This window comes from Trifolium pratense, linkage group LG6 (assembly GCF_020283565.1).
Source record: "Trifolium pratense cultivar HEN17-A07 linkage group LG6, ARS_RC_1.1, whole genome shotgun sequence".
NCBI classification, from domain to species: Eukaryota; Viridiplantae; Streptophyta; class Magnoliopsida; order Fabales; family Fabaceae; genus Trifolium; species Trifolium pratense.
The window spans coordinates 37,187,067-37,205,556 of NC_060064.1; the positions used below are offsets into that span (position 1 = coordinate 37,187,067).

The 18,490-nt window shown below is 33.6% G+C and overlaps 3 protein-coding genes and 2 pseudogenes across 3 annotated transcripts; all 5 read right to left on the bottom strand.

Moving 5' to 3' along the window:
* Positions 1 to 5,861: 5,861 nt before the first annotated feature.
* Positions 5,862 to 9,431, bottom strand: LOC123892207 (annotated as a pseudogene).
* LOC123888781 (G-type lectin S-receptor-like serine/threonine-protein kinase At1g11300) lies at positions 7,014 to 7,853 on the bottom strand. The gene is made up of 3 exons (XM_045937941.1): positions 7,640 to 7,853; positions 7,353 to 7,561; positions 7,014 to 7,276 (listed from the first exon to the last, which is right to left on the bottom strand). The coding sequence occupies exons 1-3, from the start codon at positions 7,665 to 7,667 to the stop codon at positions 7,061 to 7,063; spliced, it is 453 nt and encodes a 150-aa protein (XP_045793897.1). The 5' UTR covers positions 7,668 to 7,853; the 3' UTR covers positions 7,014 to 7,060.
* A 581-nt stretch (positions 9,432 to 10,012) lies between the features above and the next one.
* LOC123888778 lies at positions 10,013 to 13,648 on the bottom strand (annotated as a pseudogene).
* LOC123892208 (G-type lectin S-receptor-like serine/threonine-protein kinase At1g11300) lies at positions 12,941 to 16,093 on the bottom strand. The gene is made up of 4 exons (XM_045942021.1): positions 16,062 to 16,093; positions 15,283 to 15,354; positions 14,910 to 14,928; positions 12,941 to 13,663 (listed from the first exon to the last, which is right to left on the bottom strand). The coding sequence occupies exons 1-4, from the start codon at positions 16,091 to 16,093 to the stop codon at positions 12,941 to 12,943; spliced, it is 846 nt and encodes a 281-aa protein (XP_045797977.1).
* Positions 16,094 to 16,932: 839 nt separating this feature from the next.
* Positions 16,933 to 17,651, bottom strand: LOC123890589 (zinc finger protein ZAT11-like). Its single transcript, XM_045940228.1, has one exon. It carries the CDS (start codon positions 17,559 to 17,561, stop codon positions 17,049 to 17,051), a length of 513 nt encoding a protein of 170 aa, XP_045796184.1. The 5' UTR covers positions 17,562 to 17,651; the 3' UTR covers positions 16,933 to 17,048.
* Between the last annotated feature and the right edge of the window lie 839 nt (positions 17,652 to 18,490).

Here is an 18,490-nt window from a genome sequence, read left to right on the forward strand (position 1 = left end):
AAAATGACGACTATATGTCTGTCCATGTCCCTAAATTGATGGCCTGAATGGAATTTCAATGCGGATGCTTATTCATAACTTCAAATGTAAGTGGATATGACATGTGAAGCTATAGAGGCAAAATAGTATATATGTCCATCGATGTCCCTATATTGAATACATGTCCCCAGATGTCCCTAAATCGAACATGTCCTTCGATTTCACTAACTTGAATATGTCCCTAGATGTCCCTAAATTGATGTTCTGAAATTGGTATGCATGTCCCTTGATGGTCTGAAATTGAACATTTTTAGTATATTGTGAATAGGGTTGTGTGCCTTGGTGCCTTTGGTGCGAAATTGAGTATATGTCCCTCGATGTCCCTAAATTGATGGTCTAAATGGAATTTAAATGTGAATGCTTATTCATAACTACAAATGTAAGTGGAGATGACTCGTGGCGCCACGGATGCAAAATAGTATATAAGCCCATTGATGTCCCTAAATTGAATACATGTCCCTCTATGTCCCTATATTGAATATATGTCCCTCGATGTACCCAAGTTGATGGTTTGAGTGACTGTAATTTCAATGTGAATGCATAGTCATAACTTGAAATGTGAGTGGAGATGACCCTTGACGCAATGACTATAGTATGCTTTTTAGTAATGGCAAATTAGGATGATCATTATGTGCTGTGTGACCTTAGATGCGATAATTGAATATTTGTCCCTTGATGACTCTACATTTTTGGCCTAAATTCAATTTCATTATGAATTTTTTATTCAAAACTTGATATGGTGACATTTTCATAAAACCAGGTCACCGCCTACGTGGATATGGTGCAGCAGAACTTTAGATGCAGTGTACTGGTGTACCACCAGTTTGACTTGCTACAACAGGTTATAAGAGCTTTTAATATTTCAAAACTCAATTCTTTAATAGGAAAAGCTATAAACAGATATTTTATGGTGAAGGTTAGATTGCTTAAAAAGGCCAATAACAGAAGATATGAACAACATGAGTTGTTAGTCGACCGTTCCCCTGAGTCAGGGCCTTCAAATTAGTGAGTCAATCCCATGAAAAGAACTTTACTAGCATGCCGAAGTTGATAACAACCTCCAAAACACTTCAGCCACTTGATCGCTTAGCAATCAACAGTATATCTAAAAATATACCAAACTCACTCCATTTCTATGCAATGATTGCAAACCAGGCGTTAAGTACCAGAAATGGCAATTTTACAATCATAAATTTGCAATTAACCTTAAAACTGATGCCTAGTTCCATATAAATTTGAGCCGATCCCAGAACCAAAGTACCATTCATTTCAATCTCCAAAGAGACTACAAAGAAATGAAGTCTACAACCAGTCCAAAATGAGTTATACTCTGTGCTCATTGATAAAAGCTATTAACAGAAGTAAATTAGTACTAGCTAGCCATCTATTTGTTTTATCAAAAGCAATGTAAGCACAATGGAGTTTGCTAATTAAAACAGGAAATGATTCATGATAATGAAATATAAAATAGATTGCTCTTCAGCAATGCAGCAAGATTTGTGGGTTAATATGCAGCTAGATTGAAGCTATATACATAAGCTTCAAAATTTGATATGCATGTCGAGACGACCTTTGATAGAGTGACTTTATGATACTTTTTTAATAATGATAAATTGGCATGATGGTAGTGTGCTTTTGGTTACCTTATATGTGAAATTGAGTTTATGTCGCTTGATGACTGCATTCTATATTTGAGCCTTATAACCCCTAATTGTTGGCTATTAATGTAGAAATAGAAAAGAATTTTAAGCTTCTTGATTGGACCTTCAATGACTCTTTAAACCCTTTCAAGTTTAGCAGTGTTGCTTGTATCACTTTGAGTTCTTGTGATTTTTATCACTTCTACATCTTTGTTTCAAATTTTATCCTTTATCTTTTGGATTTTTTTTTAATTGATTTGACTCAATTTTGTCTTTCATGAAGTAACAGATTCTTCAAACTATTGTTTGACATAGATGTTGTTTTGGGTAGTTTTTTGTATTATCCAAGAGTGTGGTAAATTGGCGAATCTTGATTTTTCATGCCTAAGAAGGTAATTTGGCCTAAGAAATTGTGTTGTTGCTAAAAAAATTCTTAAGACAAGTCATGGGATATTGTGTTTGGATGACCCAATGAGATGAATTTTTTTACCAAATATGTGGCTTACAATATGAATTCTTTATTCATATGAAATCAGGATGGTATACATGAAAATTTTGAGGGTCTAAATGTAATTTGAAATATGAATGTTTATTCAAAATGCAAGTTGATAATGATTTTCTTATTACGGTATACTGTGAAGAGGGTTGTGTGCCTTCGTGCCTTTGATGTGAAATTGAGTATATGTCCCTTGATGTCCCTAGATTGATTGTCTGAATGGAATTTCAATGTGAATGCTTATTCATAACTTTAAATGCAAGTCGAGATGACACTTATATATATATATATATGTTCATCGATGTCCCTAACTTGAATATATGTCCCTCTGTGTCCCTAACTCGAATATGTCCCTCAATGTCCCTAAATCGATGGTCTGAATGAATGCAATTTAAATGTGAATGCTTAGTCATACCATGAAACGTAAGTGGAGATGACCCTTGAAACGATGGCTATACTATGCTTTTTTGTAATAGTAAATTGGGATGATGATTTCACGTTGAGTGACCTTAGATGCGAAAATTGAACGTATGTCCCTTGATGACCCTAAATTCAATTTTATTATGAATTTTTATTCATAACTTGATATGCATGTTGAGACCACTCTTGATACAGTGACTCTATGATGTTTTCTTAATAGTGATAAATTGGCATGATGGCAATGTGCTTTTGGTTACCTTAGATGCGAAATTGAGTATATGTCTCATGATGAGTTTGAATGCAAAATTTGATATTTGAGCCTCTAACCCCTAAATTGTTGGCCTAAATGCAATTTCATTATTAATGTTGAAATAGAAAAGAATTTTAAGCTTCTTGATTGGACCTTCGATGACTCGGCAAATCCTTTCAGATTTTGCATTTTCGCCTGTATCAAATCTCTGATACCACTTGGTGCTTTGCAGAATGCGACCGCGGCACGAATAGATTCTGCTGATGTTTATTGGAAAAGGCCGATCAGTTTGGTTTTCAAAGATAGAATGGATTGCCCTTCTTTTTGGAGTGGATGTTGGTGAAGCTCTTTGTGAGTATATGTTGCTCGATGTCCCTAAATTGTTGGTCTGAATGCAATTTCAATATGAATACTTATTCATAAATGCAAGGTGAGTTGACCCTAGATGCAATGACTATGCAATGTTTTTTTCATAATGGTAAATTGGGATGATGATTTTGTGCCTTGGTGACCATAGATATGAAAATTGAATATATCTCCCTTGATGACCCTAAATTGTTGGCCTAAATGCAATTTCATTATGAGTTTTTATTCATAACTTGATATGCATGTCGAGACGACCCTTGATATAATGACTATATGATGTTTTTTGCGTAATGATAAATTGGGATGATGGTAGGTATGTCTTTGGTGACTGAAGATGCTAAATTCTAGTATAAAAACAATGACTAAAGTTGTTTGAATGCTAACTTGCTAAGATTGTTTAGAAACTAAAAACTATATGGATGTATATTAGATAAACATATCTAAAATAGAAATGTAATTGGAACATATTCTAAAAAGAAATCGAAAAGAGTTGATTTCCACAAGTCACTGAAAACCAAGTCAAGAGGAGGCTGAGGAAATTTATTCAGAAGAACCTTCAAGTTTGAAATTATTGAGCCAACATCTCTTAGAGGATATATCAGTCTGTTTTTTCACAAATCTCAATTCTATAAAATTTGAATATACATCTTAATCAAAGATTGAATAGGATTCATATTTTTTTAGAACAAAATAGTTTTCTTGAAAGCCTTAGTTTGTTGGATGGAGAGATTTGCAACCCTTCCTTCAAGGAAAGGATAGTTAGGAACATTTGACAGTGAGATTGATGCTGCTAAGGCTTATGATTGCGCAGCTTTCAGAATGAGGAGGAGACAAAAAGCTATACTGTATTTTCCTTTGGAGTCTGAAGCTAATCCAAAGCCTAATAACAGTGGCAGGAAAAGGAGAATTCATCGAACCAAGAATGAGTTGATAAAATAATCTAATAGTGGTTTATTGACCTTCTCCGGTAAACAGATATAATTTTCCATAAAAAATAAAATCATAGTTAAGAAAAAAAAATTCAATTGAATTTATATATCACATTTTTCAAAGATGAAAAATATTTTGAAAATTTCAAAATACTAGGTTTTTTTGAATTTATATATTAATTTTCAGCCATCAACTATAAACTAGTTTTTTAGCTATCAACTATAAACTAGTTTTTTAGCTATAAAAAAAGGTTACAAGTTAGCTTATATAAATTTTGCCAAACATACCCTAAATATATTCAAATTTAGTCTCTCGCAATTTTCTTGCGACTCAAATTGTAATTGCTATTAATACTTTGTGTGTTTTGAGTGATGTTGTAGACTTATAATTTATCTTCTTTTTGGGTATACTATAACCTATAGACACTTGAGATAGTAACAAAAAAATTTATTTTTCAACACTTAAAAGAGGGTTTTGATTAGCTAAAAACACCTAGAATGTGGGTGGATGGACCCGCCAACAACAAAAAGGCACTTAAACGTATATCGATAGTTTTGTAATGTGGTTGCAATGTACAACAGGGTACTTGCATGTACTTAAAAGTTGAGAGGTAGCTTCACTATAAATAAGAGGGTAGATTGTGGTTGCAATGTACAACAGAGTACTTGCATGCACTTGTGGTCGAGTGATCCCTTGTTTTATTAATGAGATGAACGATTCCCAATGTGAGTATCCGTATAATAGTTAATTACTAGTTTTTTAATTGGGTTTTATCTTATTGAGCTATTATATTGTGTTCAAATAAATCAGAAATGATTTTGCCTCTCTGGTATGCTTGGTACGTCTGTTTCTATGAATTTTATAGGAATTTAGTGAACCAGTTTGCAAAAATGCCGCGAACTGGTGTGCAGTTCTCTATGCACTTGAGTCAATATTGTAACTATGATCGCAACACATAAATTTATAGTATGAAGAAAAAAATTAGATACAATAAGGTAAAGAACTAATTTTATAGCAACAAAAACAACACCCGAGATTTTGAAACAAAACTAAAATAGTTAAACAACCAAAGTTTTGGAGTGAAGGAAGTGTTATATAAGAAGTTACTAACCTGTTAATTTCAAATTTACTTATTTTGTAGTAACTGTCCCATGTGTTTCAAGTTTCAAATTGCGAGAGACTAAATATGCCATTTTTTTTTGACAAACTAAATATGCCATTTTATTGTCAATAAATTTTGTAAAGTTAAGCAGTAGTATATATTGAAGTCTCCATCATTAATCTGATTCATGTGGCCACCAAGGACACTTATAACTCAGCAGCAGGCGTTTTCTTTTTGTCGTCGCCCACCTAGTTCCCAGCCAGGTGAAAGGGTCGAGCATTAGATAATTCAGAGTTTAGACGAAAGAGAAATAAAGATGGACCAATGCTTATTCTAGTCATGATTCGAACTCAGGTTTTCCTTAATTTTCACCTTACAAAACCGGCTTGTAAGGTGAAAATTGCCCCCACTTATAAATATATTTTCAAGTCATCTCACAACCAATGTGGAACTCTTAACACAAACAATGAACAAGGCAACATAATTTTCAATGTAGTAATTGAATCTGAACTCTTTACTAAATTAATTCTGGATGGAGCATTCATTCTAAATATTAGGAACAGCAAGTGAATTGAACATACATAAAGTCATTATTAATATGACATACTGTGTCTGTCTTTCAAAAGATCTTGCACATACAAAGAGCCACATGAATGTCTTCCATTACAACAGAGTTTAATTTTCTCACAAATTATATACATTAACAAACATTTTAGTATTCACCATATATCCATTGACCTCAAAATGCTATCTTAGAGTCCTTAGTGTGCTATCTGCCAGATACTTCTGTAATACTGACTTTATTAATGCTTTCCTTTTCTTCGGGCAGCGGATTGATATTCTGCCTCAGGATGAATGCAGGTTCATTTGGAGGAGGAAGAGATGCAATCTCACTGTTAAGCATTGAGATTACTGTTGCCATAGTAGGCCTGTCTACAGCTGATTCTTGTACACATAAAAGTCCTATATGTATGCATCTCAAAATATTCGTATGATCATATATTTCTGGTTCTAGTAACAATAAAATATTGTCTTCCCTCCAATGAATCCAAACCTAAACGAAACGCAAAATCAAATTTCAGATATTTGAAAATTGTATAATCAAAATGAAAAAATAGCATGTTATTGAGCCAGAAATGAACTGTTATGGCTTACAAATCCTAAGAGATTCAGAGCAAGCTCGTTGTCATAAAAGCTTGAGTTCCTTCTATCAATAATGATCTCTAGTATCAAAACACCAAAGCTAAAAACATCTGATTTCTCTGAAAAGAGACCTTCCATTGCATATTCGGGAGACATATAGCCACTGCATTATGATACGAAAATTTACTCACCAGGTATTTATGCTAGAGTGACGAGTGAGGAAAAGCACACTTACTAAGTTCCGACAACCCTATTAGTATTTGCATGATCTTCTCTCCCTCCAAAGATTCTAGCCATACCAAAGTCAGATATTTTTGGATTCAGCGCCTCGTCTAACAAGATATTACTTACTTTCAAATCTCTATGTATAATTCTTAGTCTTGAATCTCTGAAGATACAACAATCCTCGAGCTATTCCTTCTATAATGCTATATCGTGTCCTCCAGTCGAGGAGTTTATTTTTTTATGGATCTAAAAATAAGTGTGGCGTTAATACTATTTTGAACATAATATTAAAATATGAAGTGTAGTAATTAAATTCACACCATTAGCATGACTCACTGGCTGTGAAACAAATGCTTATTCTTAATTATTTTATACTAGTAGGAAAATAAAAGAGAAACATGAAAGTATGGAATGGTATATGAAATAGGGCAAAAGGGTACTACAAAAAACTAACCAAATATAAATGCATCCAAACTTTTGTTTGGCATGTACTCATACATCAACATATTTTCATCACTGTCAACACAACAGCCAAGAAGTCTTACAAGATTACGGTGTTGAAGCTTACAAAGGACCACAACTTCATTCATGAATTCTTCCAGCCCTTGGCCAGATGCTCTAGAAAGTCTTTTAACTGTTATTTCTTGACCATCTTGCAGTTTCCCCTGAAACAAAATAGTAAGGGAAAACAACTACTACACACAATGGTTTCAGATATTATTGTATTACTATTGACACTACCTTGTATACTGGACCAAAACCACCCTGTCCAAGTTTGTTGGACAAGTCAAAGTTATTTGTGGCGGTTGTAAGCTTTTCAAAATCAAATAGTAATAGCTCATCTATTGCGTCGCCACTTGTATGAACTTCCGATGTTCCACCTTTATAAAATAGTCGAAAAGCTTTGATGTCCGTTACCCTTTTTGATTTGATAGAGTGCCACAGTTTAGCTGGAGTGAGAAACATAATTTGATATTAGCTCCTGTACCAATAAAACTACATTTGAATCCATTAGTATGGTATACTACCTGTGTTTTTTGAAGTCCTTCTCCACATGATATAGGCACAAATGGAAATTGTGAGAGTTCCTATTATCGCTGAAATTGTAATGATGATTGTTTTGTTTCCCCTGCTATCTGTATAAAGGGAAATTTAAATTTTGAAACATAACAAAATCAATCAAAACAAAAGAGATAGAATAAAGTTAATAAACAATGTTTCAAATTATTTAACATACATAACATAGAGCATACCAAGATCTTCATGAGCTACGCGAAAATATAGATCAAGTCCTCCTGTTTGGAGATGTTCTATGTCAATTAAATTCCCCGTCCAAGACATACAGTCAATCCCAGCACCGTTAGAGTACGCAGTGCAAGAACAATTCTCCAAGCATAAGCTTCGGCATATATCTGGTGTAACAGCTAAGCCTTCGGCAAAATCTGGAACTTTAACTGCCTGCAATTTAAAAAACCCATCTTTCTATGTAGTCGTGGTTTTGTTGATGACCCTTTCGCACTGCAAAGGCGTCCTCCTAACACAACCACCAGTCCAGTTGTTTCTATTCCATTCTTGTATGTTTCTCGGTTCAAATCCTTTCAAACAACTGCATATTGGTATGCTCAATGAACTACAACTTGCAAATGCCCCACATATACCGTAAACATCACAATCTGATTTTCGGCTAGTCCATGTAACTTGCAATTCTTTCTTCTTATCATCCCACAATGTTTCATCTAAATTTCCTTGTGAATTCAGGTTATAGATTAAGAAATACAAACCATCTGGGATTGTATAATATATAATAATATTCCCATTTCCATCATCTCCGCCTTCAAAACCCTTAAAATATGTAGCTGTCATAGTATCTATCCTTGTAAGGACCCGACCATTATAAGGACCACTGCGCCAATATGGTTGATTTTCATTCCATATAAACACTTGAATTATATTTCGGCTCTCAACAAAACTAGCAGAGAAACTCCCAACAGATGGATCAGAAGGGCTTTTCCATGATCTTAGTATGATTTTCTCACCTGTTCTTTTGCTCATAGAAAGTTTCGTACCAGGAAGTAATGTATCCAAAGGATGCTGAATACTCTGCCATAAGATGTTACCAGTTGTGCTCTCCATAAGGACAAGGTTACCGAAGTCCAAAAACTGAGATGTGGTATTGGATGCTATGTTGGAAACATTCGATGACCATATGGCTTGTTTCTGTCCGTTCAACACCACAAGATTACCATCTTCAGATATTTTGACAATCCCATTAGAATCATTCAGTGGTTTGTTTCTGTTTGCCACCCAAACGTTTGTGGATCGAGACTTCCACCAAATTCCAACGTAGCGATTTGTAGAATTTTCAGGGCTAAAGAATCCCAAGGAATAATTACCATCTTTGGAGAGTAGAGTATCAGGATCCTTGATGAATTGAGATGATGTGATGGTGTCTAAGGCAATACTAACTTGTAACAAATACAAAAACAGCATGAACAAAACAAAGAACAGCTTTGAACAGCAGCTGAAATCCATTACTGAGAATCTGAGATGAGTAGTATATGATCAACAGTTACACTATAATGCATTAACAGTCACTCTTTCTTATTCATAAAGATTAGACTTTCTTAGTAAAGTCAACAGTCTCAATATATTTTCAAAAATATAAGTTGTTTCAGACATTTCACTGCTTATTAAGGTTTCATTGACTATCGTTTTTATTTGATTAAATCAAGTTGGACTGTCTTTTTCATTTCTGTATTCAATCAAATTTGCCTGCGGCGGCGGTTGTCTCAAGTAATTGATAAATTAATAACAGGAGCTTTTGACAATCCCACTGAATAATGATACACGTAAGTATGATTATCCTATTATGAGTAAAACAAGAACACAGAATATTTGATCATAAGCCTTAACTGATTGTGACATTAGGTTCATTATTCATTGTATATTCCATACTAAAAATTAACTTTGAAAATGTTGTATTTTATTTTTATTCATAAGTTTCTGACTTATATGTATGAGCGCAACGGTCTGAAGTATGCGCAAGTTTGTTATTGTAAATTTGTGTTAAAGATTTGTCATATTACTGTTATTATTATTATTATTATTATACGGTACTAATTTTGAGAATATTAACTATTATCAACATGCATGTATCCACGGTTTTGAGATGAAAACCTGCAATAAGCAAGATGATCCGTCTAAAAGTAGTGCTTGAATCATATTGACCTTCAGCAGGAGATTGTTCAGAATTTCTAACTTGTTCCCGAGAATTGAATTTTAAGCACTGGACAGTTAATTATCAATGTATATGCATGAGTAAATGCGTTCTTGATGAAGCATAACCTATCACATGTTTTAGATAACTTTGCATTCAACATTATCAGGCATGTTAACGAAAACTAACAATCCAGCTTTGTTATAATAATATGACAACAAATAGGCAACAAAATAAAAAGGATCAGACCTTTTGCATCAACAATTACAGGAGTTTTTTCTTTTCTCACAAATCATATCAATTAACAAAGAATCTAGTATTGAGCACATATCACTTGACCACAAAATCCTTTCTCACAAAATCCTTTCTAGTATTTATGCTATCTGCCAGATATGTCTGTGATACTGACCATATTGACGGATAGAACATTTTGATTTTCATCAGGCGACTTTGAATTCAACATATTCTGCCTCAAGATGAAAGCAGGCTGTCTAGGAGGAGGACGAAATGCAGCCTCACTGATAAGCATAGAAATTACTGCAGCCATAGTAGGCCTATCTACAGCAAGTTCTTGTACACACAACAGCCCTATATGTATGCACCTTGAAATATAATTATGATCACTATGATCATATATTTCTGGATCTATTAAAGACAAAATACTTCCTTCACGCCATTGTATCCAGACCTAAATGAAAATCAAAGAATGTCATACATTTGCAAAATGTATCTGCAAAAAGAAAGAGCGCCAGATATTAAGTCAGAAATGAACTAGAGGCTTACAAATCCTAAAAGACTTAGAGCATGCTCATTGTCATAAAAACTAGAGTTTCTTCTCCCACTCAGGATCTCAAGTATCAAAATACCAAAGCTAAATACATCTGATTTCTCCGAAAATAGTCCTTGCATTGCATATTCCGGAGACATATAGCCACTGCGTTAAAATGTAAAAAGTTATTCTCCAAATATCGTAAAATAATCTAGGACAAGGAAGTCAGACTTACTAAGTTCCAACAACTCTAATAGTATTGGCTTGATCTTCTCTCCCTCCAAAGATTCTAGCCATACCAAAATCTGATATTTTTGGATTCAGCTCCTCATCTAACAATATATTACTTGCCTTCAAATCTCTATGTATAATTCTTAGTCTAGAATCCCTGTGAAGATATAGCAATCCTCGAGCTATTCCTTCTATGATGCTATATCGTGTCCTCCAATCCAATAGTTTATTTTTCGATTAATCTAAAAAATAAGGGTGACATTAATACTATTTTGAACATATTAAAAGATGAACTGAACATCAAAATCATTCATTATCAAGCTTCTGGCTGTGAAGCAATTACTTATTCTTTAAATATTTTCTACCAGCTTAAAAAAAGGAAACTTGGAAGTATGGAATTGTATGAGAAAGTAGCAAAGGGAGCTTCGAAGAACTAACCAAAGATAAATGCATCCAAACTTTTGTTTGACATATACTCATACACCAACATCTTTTCATCACCTTCAATACAGCAGCCAAGAAGTTTCACAAGATTGCGGTGTTGTAGCTTACAAAGAACGACTACTTCATTCATGAATTCTTCTAGCCCTTGACCAGATGCTCTAGAAAGTCTTTTCACTGCTATTTCTTGACCATCTTGCAGTTTCCCCTGAAAGAAAATAGTAAGCGAAAACAACTACTATAGATAATGGATTCAGACATTAATGTATTTACAGTACCATGTATACTGGACCAAAACCACCCTGCCCAAGTTTGTTGGACCAGTCGAAGTTGTTTGTGGCGGTAGCAAGCTTTCCAAAGTCAAATAGTATTAGCTCTTGTAGTTTAACTTGGGATAGTCCTCCAATGACCTTGTTATTATTATTTTGTTCTGATATTCTACCTTTATTAAATAGTCGGAAAGTTTTGTTCTTCTTTTTCTTTGTTGATATATCTGGAGTTAAAAACATAATTTGACCTTAGCTCGTATACCAATGAAAAATCAAAACTATATAACTATATTTGAATCCAGTAAGATTGTACATTACCTGAGTTTTTTGAAGTCCTTCTCCACATGATATATGCAAAAAGGACAATTATGAGAATTCCTATTATCACTGGGATTGTAATGATGAAAGTTTTGTTTCTCCCTCTATCTGTAAATAGGGAAAATTTAAATTTAAAATATAAGAAAGTCAATCGAAAACAAAGAGAAACAATCATGTTAAGGAACTATGTTTCAAATGCTTTAACAAACAAGTTGAGCTTACCAGGTTCTGCATGGGCTACACGAACATATAGATCAAGTCCTCCACTTTCGAGTTGTTTTATATCAAGTAGATTACTAGTCCAAGACATACAGCCAATCCCAGAATCATGAGCATACACAACGTAAGAGCAATTATGCAAGCATGAGCTTCGGCATATGTCTGGGGTAACAGAAACACCTTCTGCAAAATCTGGTACTTTAACCATCTGCAATTTCAAAAACCCGTCTTCCTTTGTACTTGTGGTTTTATTGTTGACCCTTTCACACTGCAAAGGTGTTCTCCTAACACATCCACCAGTCCAATTGTTTCTATTCCATTCTTGTACGGTCTTGGGTTCAAATTCTTTCAAACAGGTGCAGATTGGTGAACTCAGTGAACTACAGCTTGCATATACCCCACATATGTCACACTCCGATTCTCGGCTAGCCCATGTAACTTGCACTTCTTTCCTCGCATCGTCCCACAATGTTGATTCTATTTCTCCTTGTGATTTCAGGACATACATCACAAATGCCTCGCCATTTGGGATAGTATAATATAGATTTATATTCCCTTCTCCATCATTTCCGCTTTGAAAACCATAAAAATGTGGATATGTCTTAGTTGATATTCCTGTAAAGACTCCACCATTCCAGGGGCCACTACGCCAGTACGGTCGAGTTTCATTCCAAATAAACACTTCAAGTATATTTCGGCGTTCAACAATACTAGATGAGAAACTCCCTACAGATGGATCAGAAGGGCTTTTCCATGATCTTAGTCTGATTTTCTCACCTGATCTTTTGTTGATAGAAAGTTTCGTACCAGGCAGTAATCTATCTGACGGTTGCTGAATACTCTGCCATAAGATGTTTCCAGTTGCTTATAATTTTCCTTGCGAATTCAGGTGATAGATGATAAATTCCTCATCATTTTGTATTGTATAATATATGTTAGTATTCCCTTCTCCATCATCACCCCCTCGAAAACTAAAGAAATATGCCACTACTGTCATTGTCTGTATCCCAGTGAAGACCCCGCCATTCCAAGGACCACTGCGCCAATATGGTCGAGTATCATTCCAAATGAACACTTCAATTATATGTAGACTTTCAACAGTACTACAAGAGAAGTTGCCAACGAATGGGTCAGAAGGGCTTTCCCATGAATTTAGGTTTATACTCTTACCTGTTCTTTTGTTGATTGAAAGTTTCATGCCAGGCAGTAATGTATCCGAAGGTTGCTGAATACTCTGCCATAAGGTGTTTCCAGTTGTGCTGTCCAAAAGGACAAGGTTACCGAAGTCTGAAAACTGACAACTTGTATTGGATGCTATGTTGGAAACACTTGATGCATCCAAACACTTTTGTTTCTGTCCATTTAATTCGACAAGATTTCCATCTTCAGATACTGTGACAATCCCATTAGAATCATTCAGTGGTTGATTTCTGTTTGCCACCCATATGATTGTAGATTGAGATTTCCACCAAATTCCAACGTAGCGATTTGTAGAATTTATAGGGCTAAAGAATCCAAAGGTGAAGTTACCATCTTTGGATATTAGTGTTTCAGGGTCCTTGATGAATTGAGATGATGTGATGCTTATCTTATTTATTTATAAGAAATAAAGGACCTAAATGTTACAAATAAAAAATAATAAAGAACCATAGTGTTACAAATAAAAGATAAAAGAATAAAATATTACAAAAAAAAAGATAAAGACCAAAATGTTAAAAAAAAAAAAATGATTGCAGTGTAATTTTGTGATTTATATAGGAAGCTTTGCTTTGTTAAAGTCTTGCTGTCATGTGCCAACTCCAACTCTCCTTCTGTCCCGCTTAATTTTTATTTTTTTTTTGGCTTGTGTTTATCGTAGGTAGTTAAGCTCATGCCTAACATGCAAATTATTACGTATAATCAGATTAGATAAACTTTATTGAGCTGTTTATGCAATCTAGTGTATTCCCATGCCTTAAGAAAGAGGAAAAAAATACGGTCTTTTTTTCTTTCTTAAGTAAGTACAAGTACACTCATACACGTCTAAGTGTGAAAAAAATTGAAAATCCAAAAATTCATCTGTTTTATAATTATCAAGTTTCCATCTTTTATCTAAACAATTAAAAAATCCACCAAATTCATCCAAAAATTCATATCTTGGCACAAAAATTAGATTTATTTGTGGAGGGGAGCTTTGACGGGTAGATGCTAAGTGGCTTTTCACACTATGCAGTTCCTCCACAAATACATATCTTAGCAAGAGAAAAAATAAGTGGCTACAACTATCAAGTGGCGAGCTTTGACGATCGTGTGTTTTGTGCTTTCGTGAGTTAGAATTCGGTTCTCATTTGTCGTTTAATTGCTCGTTTTCAATTTATGTGACGACAAAGATAATCGATTGGTTGGGTCTGGATAGTAACATTGAAGGGGAAGGTCATTTTCATTTCATCAACTTTAGAAAGTTACATAGTCTAGTGAAGTATAACAAATGTTTATGTCTTTGTTTCATGGTGTGATAATCCCATTAATTGTTTACAATTGTGTTAAATTTGTGTTGAAAGTAGCCTTGTACTTTCCATGAATGCATTTTTTTTATTTTATTAAGAAGAAAAAAAGTTGATAAAATTTATAACAAGATATGGTTAATTTCGTCACCATTAATCCGAATATATTATTATTAAGTCGTGTCAGATTTAAGCTAAGTTTGTTAAATATGTTAGAATAGAAAATATTATATTATTATTTGTTGAGAAAATAACTCTACGATTACTAATATTGATGCCATGGATAGTACACCTTATATCTTTTATTCGATTGTTCTTCTTTTTAATGAGTTTCTTAGGATCCACAATTACCTTCTTTAACAATCTCTTGCTGAAATCCAAATATAAAAAAACAACCATCAAATTGGTTCTAAACTATCAATATATCTCCAATTCAGTCCCTAAACTATTCAAATATAGTAAATAGTCCCTAAACTAAGAAAACGGCATCATGTTAAAAAGCTTAAATGTGATTACCAAGTGGAAACCTTAAATTGCTTGTTGTAAGAACAGGGGATCATGTAAAAAACTCCGACATCACCGACATTATCTGCATGAGAGGAAAAGGAAGAATGAAGAGAATGATGCGAAAAGCGATTATTACTAAACAGAAGAGAAAATACAGTCTACCAAAAACAACAACTACTTTGAGGAGAAGAAATAACAAAGTTTTGTCATAATGTACCTTGTCAAAGAAGCTTCACCCTCCTCTTTAGCTGCCGAGAGACGCCCAAAGCAGGGAAAAATCAGAAGTGTCCTATTATTATATAGTGAAGGGTCAGGTCATACCATACTTTCCTTTTTTAAAATTTATTTATTTCCTTATAAAATAAAGGGTGTATTGAATTAGAATTTTAAAGAATTATAAAAGATTTTTTTAATAAAAGAAATTATTTTTTTGGACAATAAAATTTGTTGTAATTCAATTGAGATTTCTCACTATTCAATTGAGAGATCAAAATGCCAATATTTTTTTTGGTCTCTGGCCATGTCCCACTTGTCCAATTAATGCCTACTCAGCGTGCCACGTATCTCCAAAAAAATGTCACATAAGCTTTTTTGTAAAGTTAATTGTCAATTTTAACGTCAGGGACCAAAATGACTAACGGATTGCAGAGTCAGGGACTATTTTATATTTTTTCTTCAATCAAGGACCAAAATGACAGCGAGTTGCACATTGAGGACTAAAATGACTGTTTCCCCAACAAGATATAATAAACTATAAGCTAGCTTATTGGTGTTACCAAACACTTCCTAAATGTGATTATCAGGTGGAAAACTTAAATCGCTTGTTGTAAGAACATGGGATCATGTTTAAAAGCTCCGACATCGTGGGTTGGTTTGTATCTACATCGGAGGAAAAGGAAGAATAAGTAATGATGAGAAATTAAACATGGAAAAAAGCGATTATTATTAAACATTAGAGAAAATCATAAACAAGAACACTACTTTCCCATAATGTACCTTGTCAAAGCTTCACCCTCCTCTCCTCTCATGTATGAGAGTAATAAGCGATTACTATTACTTACACCGATAGTGTGACGGGTCGGGTCATCCATACTTTTCTGTAAAATAAAGCCCAACAATCAAAGGGATTTATTTTTCTACCCTACCGATTACTCGGGCGCCCTATATGTTTTCCGTTTTACTTTTTTGCTATTTAAGTAGCGGACGTTATAAACATGACAATTTTTAAAAAAAATGTCATCCACTTAAATAGCGGCGATATAAAGGTAGGATGTTTTTGGTAAATTCGTAGGATGCAGAGAAAATGGATAGGGTGACAAAAGTAAATCCCGTCTTTGATAGTTTAAAGTTGTAATTGGTCAATTATATCCTTATTCTTTCAATAACTCTAATTTCACATTTTTCATAAAATTAATTAATTAATTTTCAATAATTACATTTTTTTTTCTTTCAAAATGATGGTAGAATAGGAAGAAAAGAAACTTCAATAATTCATTATCTTTATTAGAGAGTTTTATACTAAAATGACAATTGAAAAGAAACGGATGAATAAGGGAAAAGATCCGGTGTGATTTGTCCATTGAAAATTTATTAAATCTGTTTAATCGAACAGTTGATAACCGTGATAAGTTTATACGACGGCTAGTTTTTTTTTTTTGAACGGTCAAATCAAATAGTTGTTAATGTTAATATCTTTTCTTTCATCGGAACTCGAACTTTAGTCCTTTTACACCTTAAATTTTTTTCAACTCTTAACTTAAATCAGTTAAGCTACCTGGGCAATTGTATTATTATTTGTAAAAAAACAACTCATATTGCTTTGGCACGTTAATTTTATTTCCAATTCCCTTAAGTAGTTTTCTATTTCTGAGATAAAAATAAATGTTCATATATGTTAAGAATTAATTGAAAGAATAAAATACAAAAAATTAATGGTGATCAATTAACAAAGAATCTATGCAGCAACAAAGAATTGGTCATTGATCAGACTAAAACATCAAGATTGGGAGCCATCTTTCCAAACAATAACTTCAAATCATTCTCTAATGGTGTCAAGTTCAAGTCCAAGCACATAATCCTTGTACTATTCAATCTCTTTAAAATTGGTAACTTCACAACTTTTTCCGTTGAAGAAACAACCTCTTCATTGATGATAGCTTTATGTCTTCTCATGTGTCCACCTAATGCTTGTCCCAAAGAAAATTCTTGACCACAAATGGAACATTCATGCATTTTGGGTTTATTTCCCAAAGTCAATGCATTTGCTTTGATGAGTTCATCCCCTTCAAATTTTGATCTTTTATGACTAGCCCTATGGCCACCAAGTGCTTGAAATGATGAGAATTTTTTGTTGCATGTTTTGCACTCATATTCCATTGGCCCAAAACTTTTTTGATTTGGTTTATTGTTTTGTTGTTTTTGGGGATAAGAGAGCATCATTAGACAATTTGCTAAATCTATGCTTTCTAACCCTTCTATATCCCGTTGTCTTTTCATGTCTACTTAGCTTGAATTAACAAATTGAAGTGAAAGTAATTAAGAATTTATGAATGTGATATGGGTGAAGTTGAGAATGAGTTGGGATTAATTGGTGAGTAACATTTGGATATGGAGTTTAACATTTATAAGGCGTTAATAGAATAAAGTCAATGAGTTTGACTGATTTAATCAAACCATTTATGGAGGCTCCATACTTCTTCAATTGTAGAGAAAGTACTTCCCCATACAATTCAAATAAAATTTGTCCCCGTAGTCTCTATGAGCTTAACTCAGTCGATATTGTTCCCACAAACTTAACACAGTAGGTAGAGATATTGCAATATATATATAGAGTTCTGAATATAAAAAATTATTTCATATATATATTTTAAATTTTTACTCGGGGTTCTTAAAATTTTTAAATTTGTTTTATTTTTTTATGAAAAAAATTATTTTTAATTCTAGAAAGTACGTAAGAATATAAAAATTATATTTCACATTATTTTTTTGGCGGTGATTTAAGCTATAGTATTTCATTTTATATGGCAAAACTTTCAACATCAAGCAGCGGAAAACAAAAAAGTGATGTTTGGGACTGGTTTGACTAGTCGTACAGAACTCACTGTAATGACACCAATACCCTCATTGTTGATGCAATATTAACGTTCAAATGGGCACAAGCATTGTATCTTTTGGGTATTTCATAAAAAGTGTTTTGGTCACGTGAGGTTTACACTTACTCATGCTGGTTAAGAACCGCGTGGGAGTTGCCGGCCGTATGTTGATGTTGTTTGGGTGAGCTAGCTACCAACTGAACCGGTCCTGTATAAGCTGCCAAGTTGGTTGTTCTTCTTTGAAATACTACTATTGAAATGTGAAATGCACTCCTATTTTCTTTCTTTTTCTAGTATATTTGTCAAAAAAAATAATTTTTTTTAACACAAATC

Coding starts and splice junctions, on each gene's coding strand:
- LOC123888781 (XM_045937941.1), bottom strand. CDS start 7,667: ATGTGGAGAAGGACTTCAAAAAACACAG. Junction 7,562..7,639: donor AAGGACTTCAAAAAACACAG/GTAGTATACCAT, acceptor TTCTCACTCCAG/CTAAACTGTGGCACTCTATC. Junction 7,277..7,352: donor GTTTTGGTCCAGTATACAAG/GTAGTGTCAATA, acceptor ATTTTGTTTCAG/GGGAAACTGCAAGATGGTCA.
- LOC123892208 (XM_045942021.1), bottom strand. CDS start 16,093: ATGAGAGGAGAGGAGGGTGAAGCTTTGACAAG. Junction 15,355..16,061: donor GAGGGTGAAGCTTTGACAAG/GTACATTATGGG, acceptor ATATAATAATAG/GACACTTCTGATTTTTCCCT.
- LOC123890589 (XM_045940228.1), bottom strand. CDS start 17,561: ATGAAAAGACAACGGGATATAGAAGGGTTAGAAAGCATAGATTTAGCA.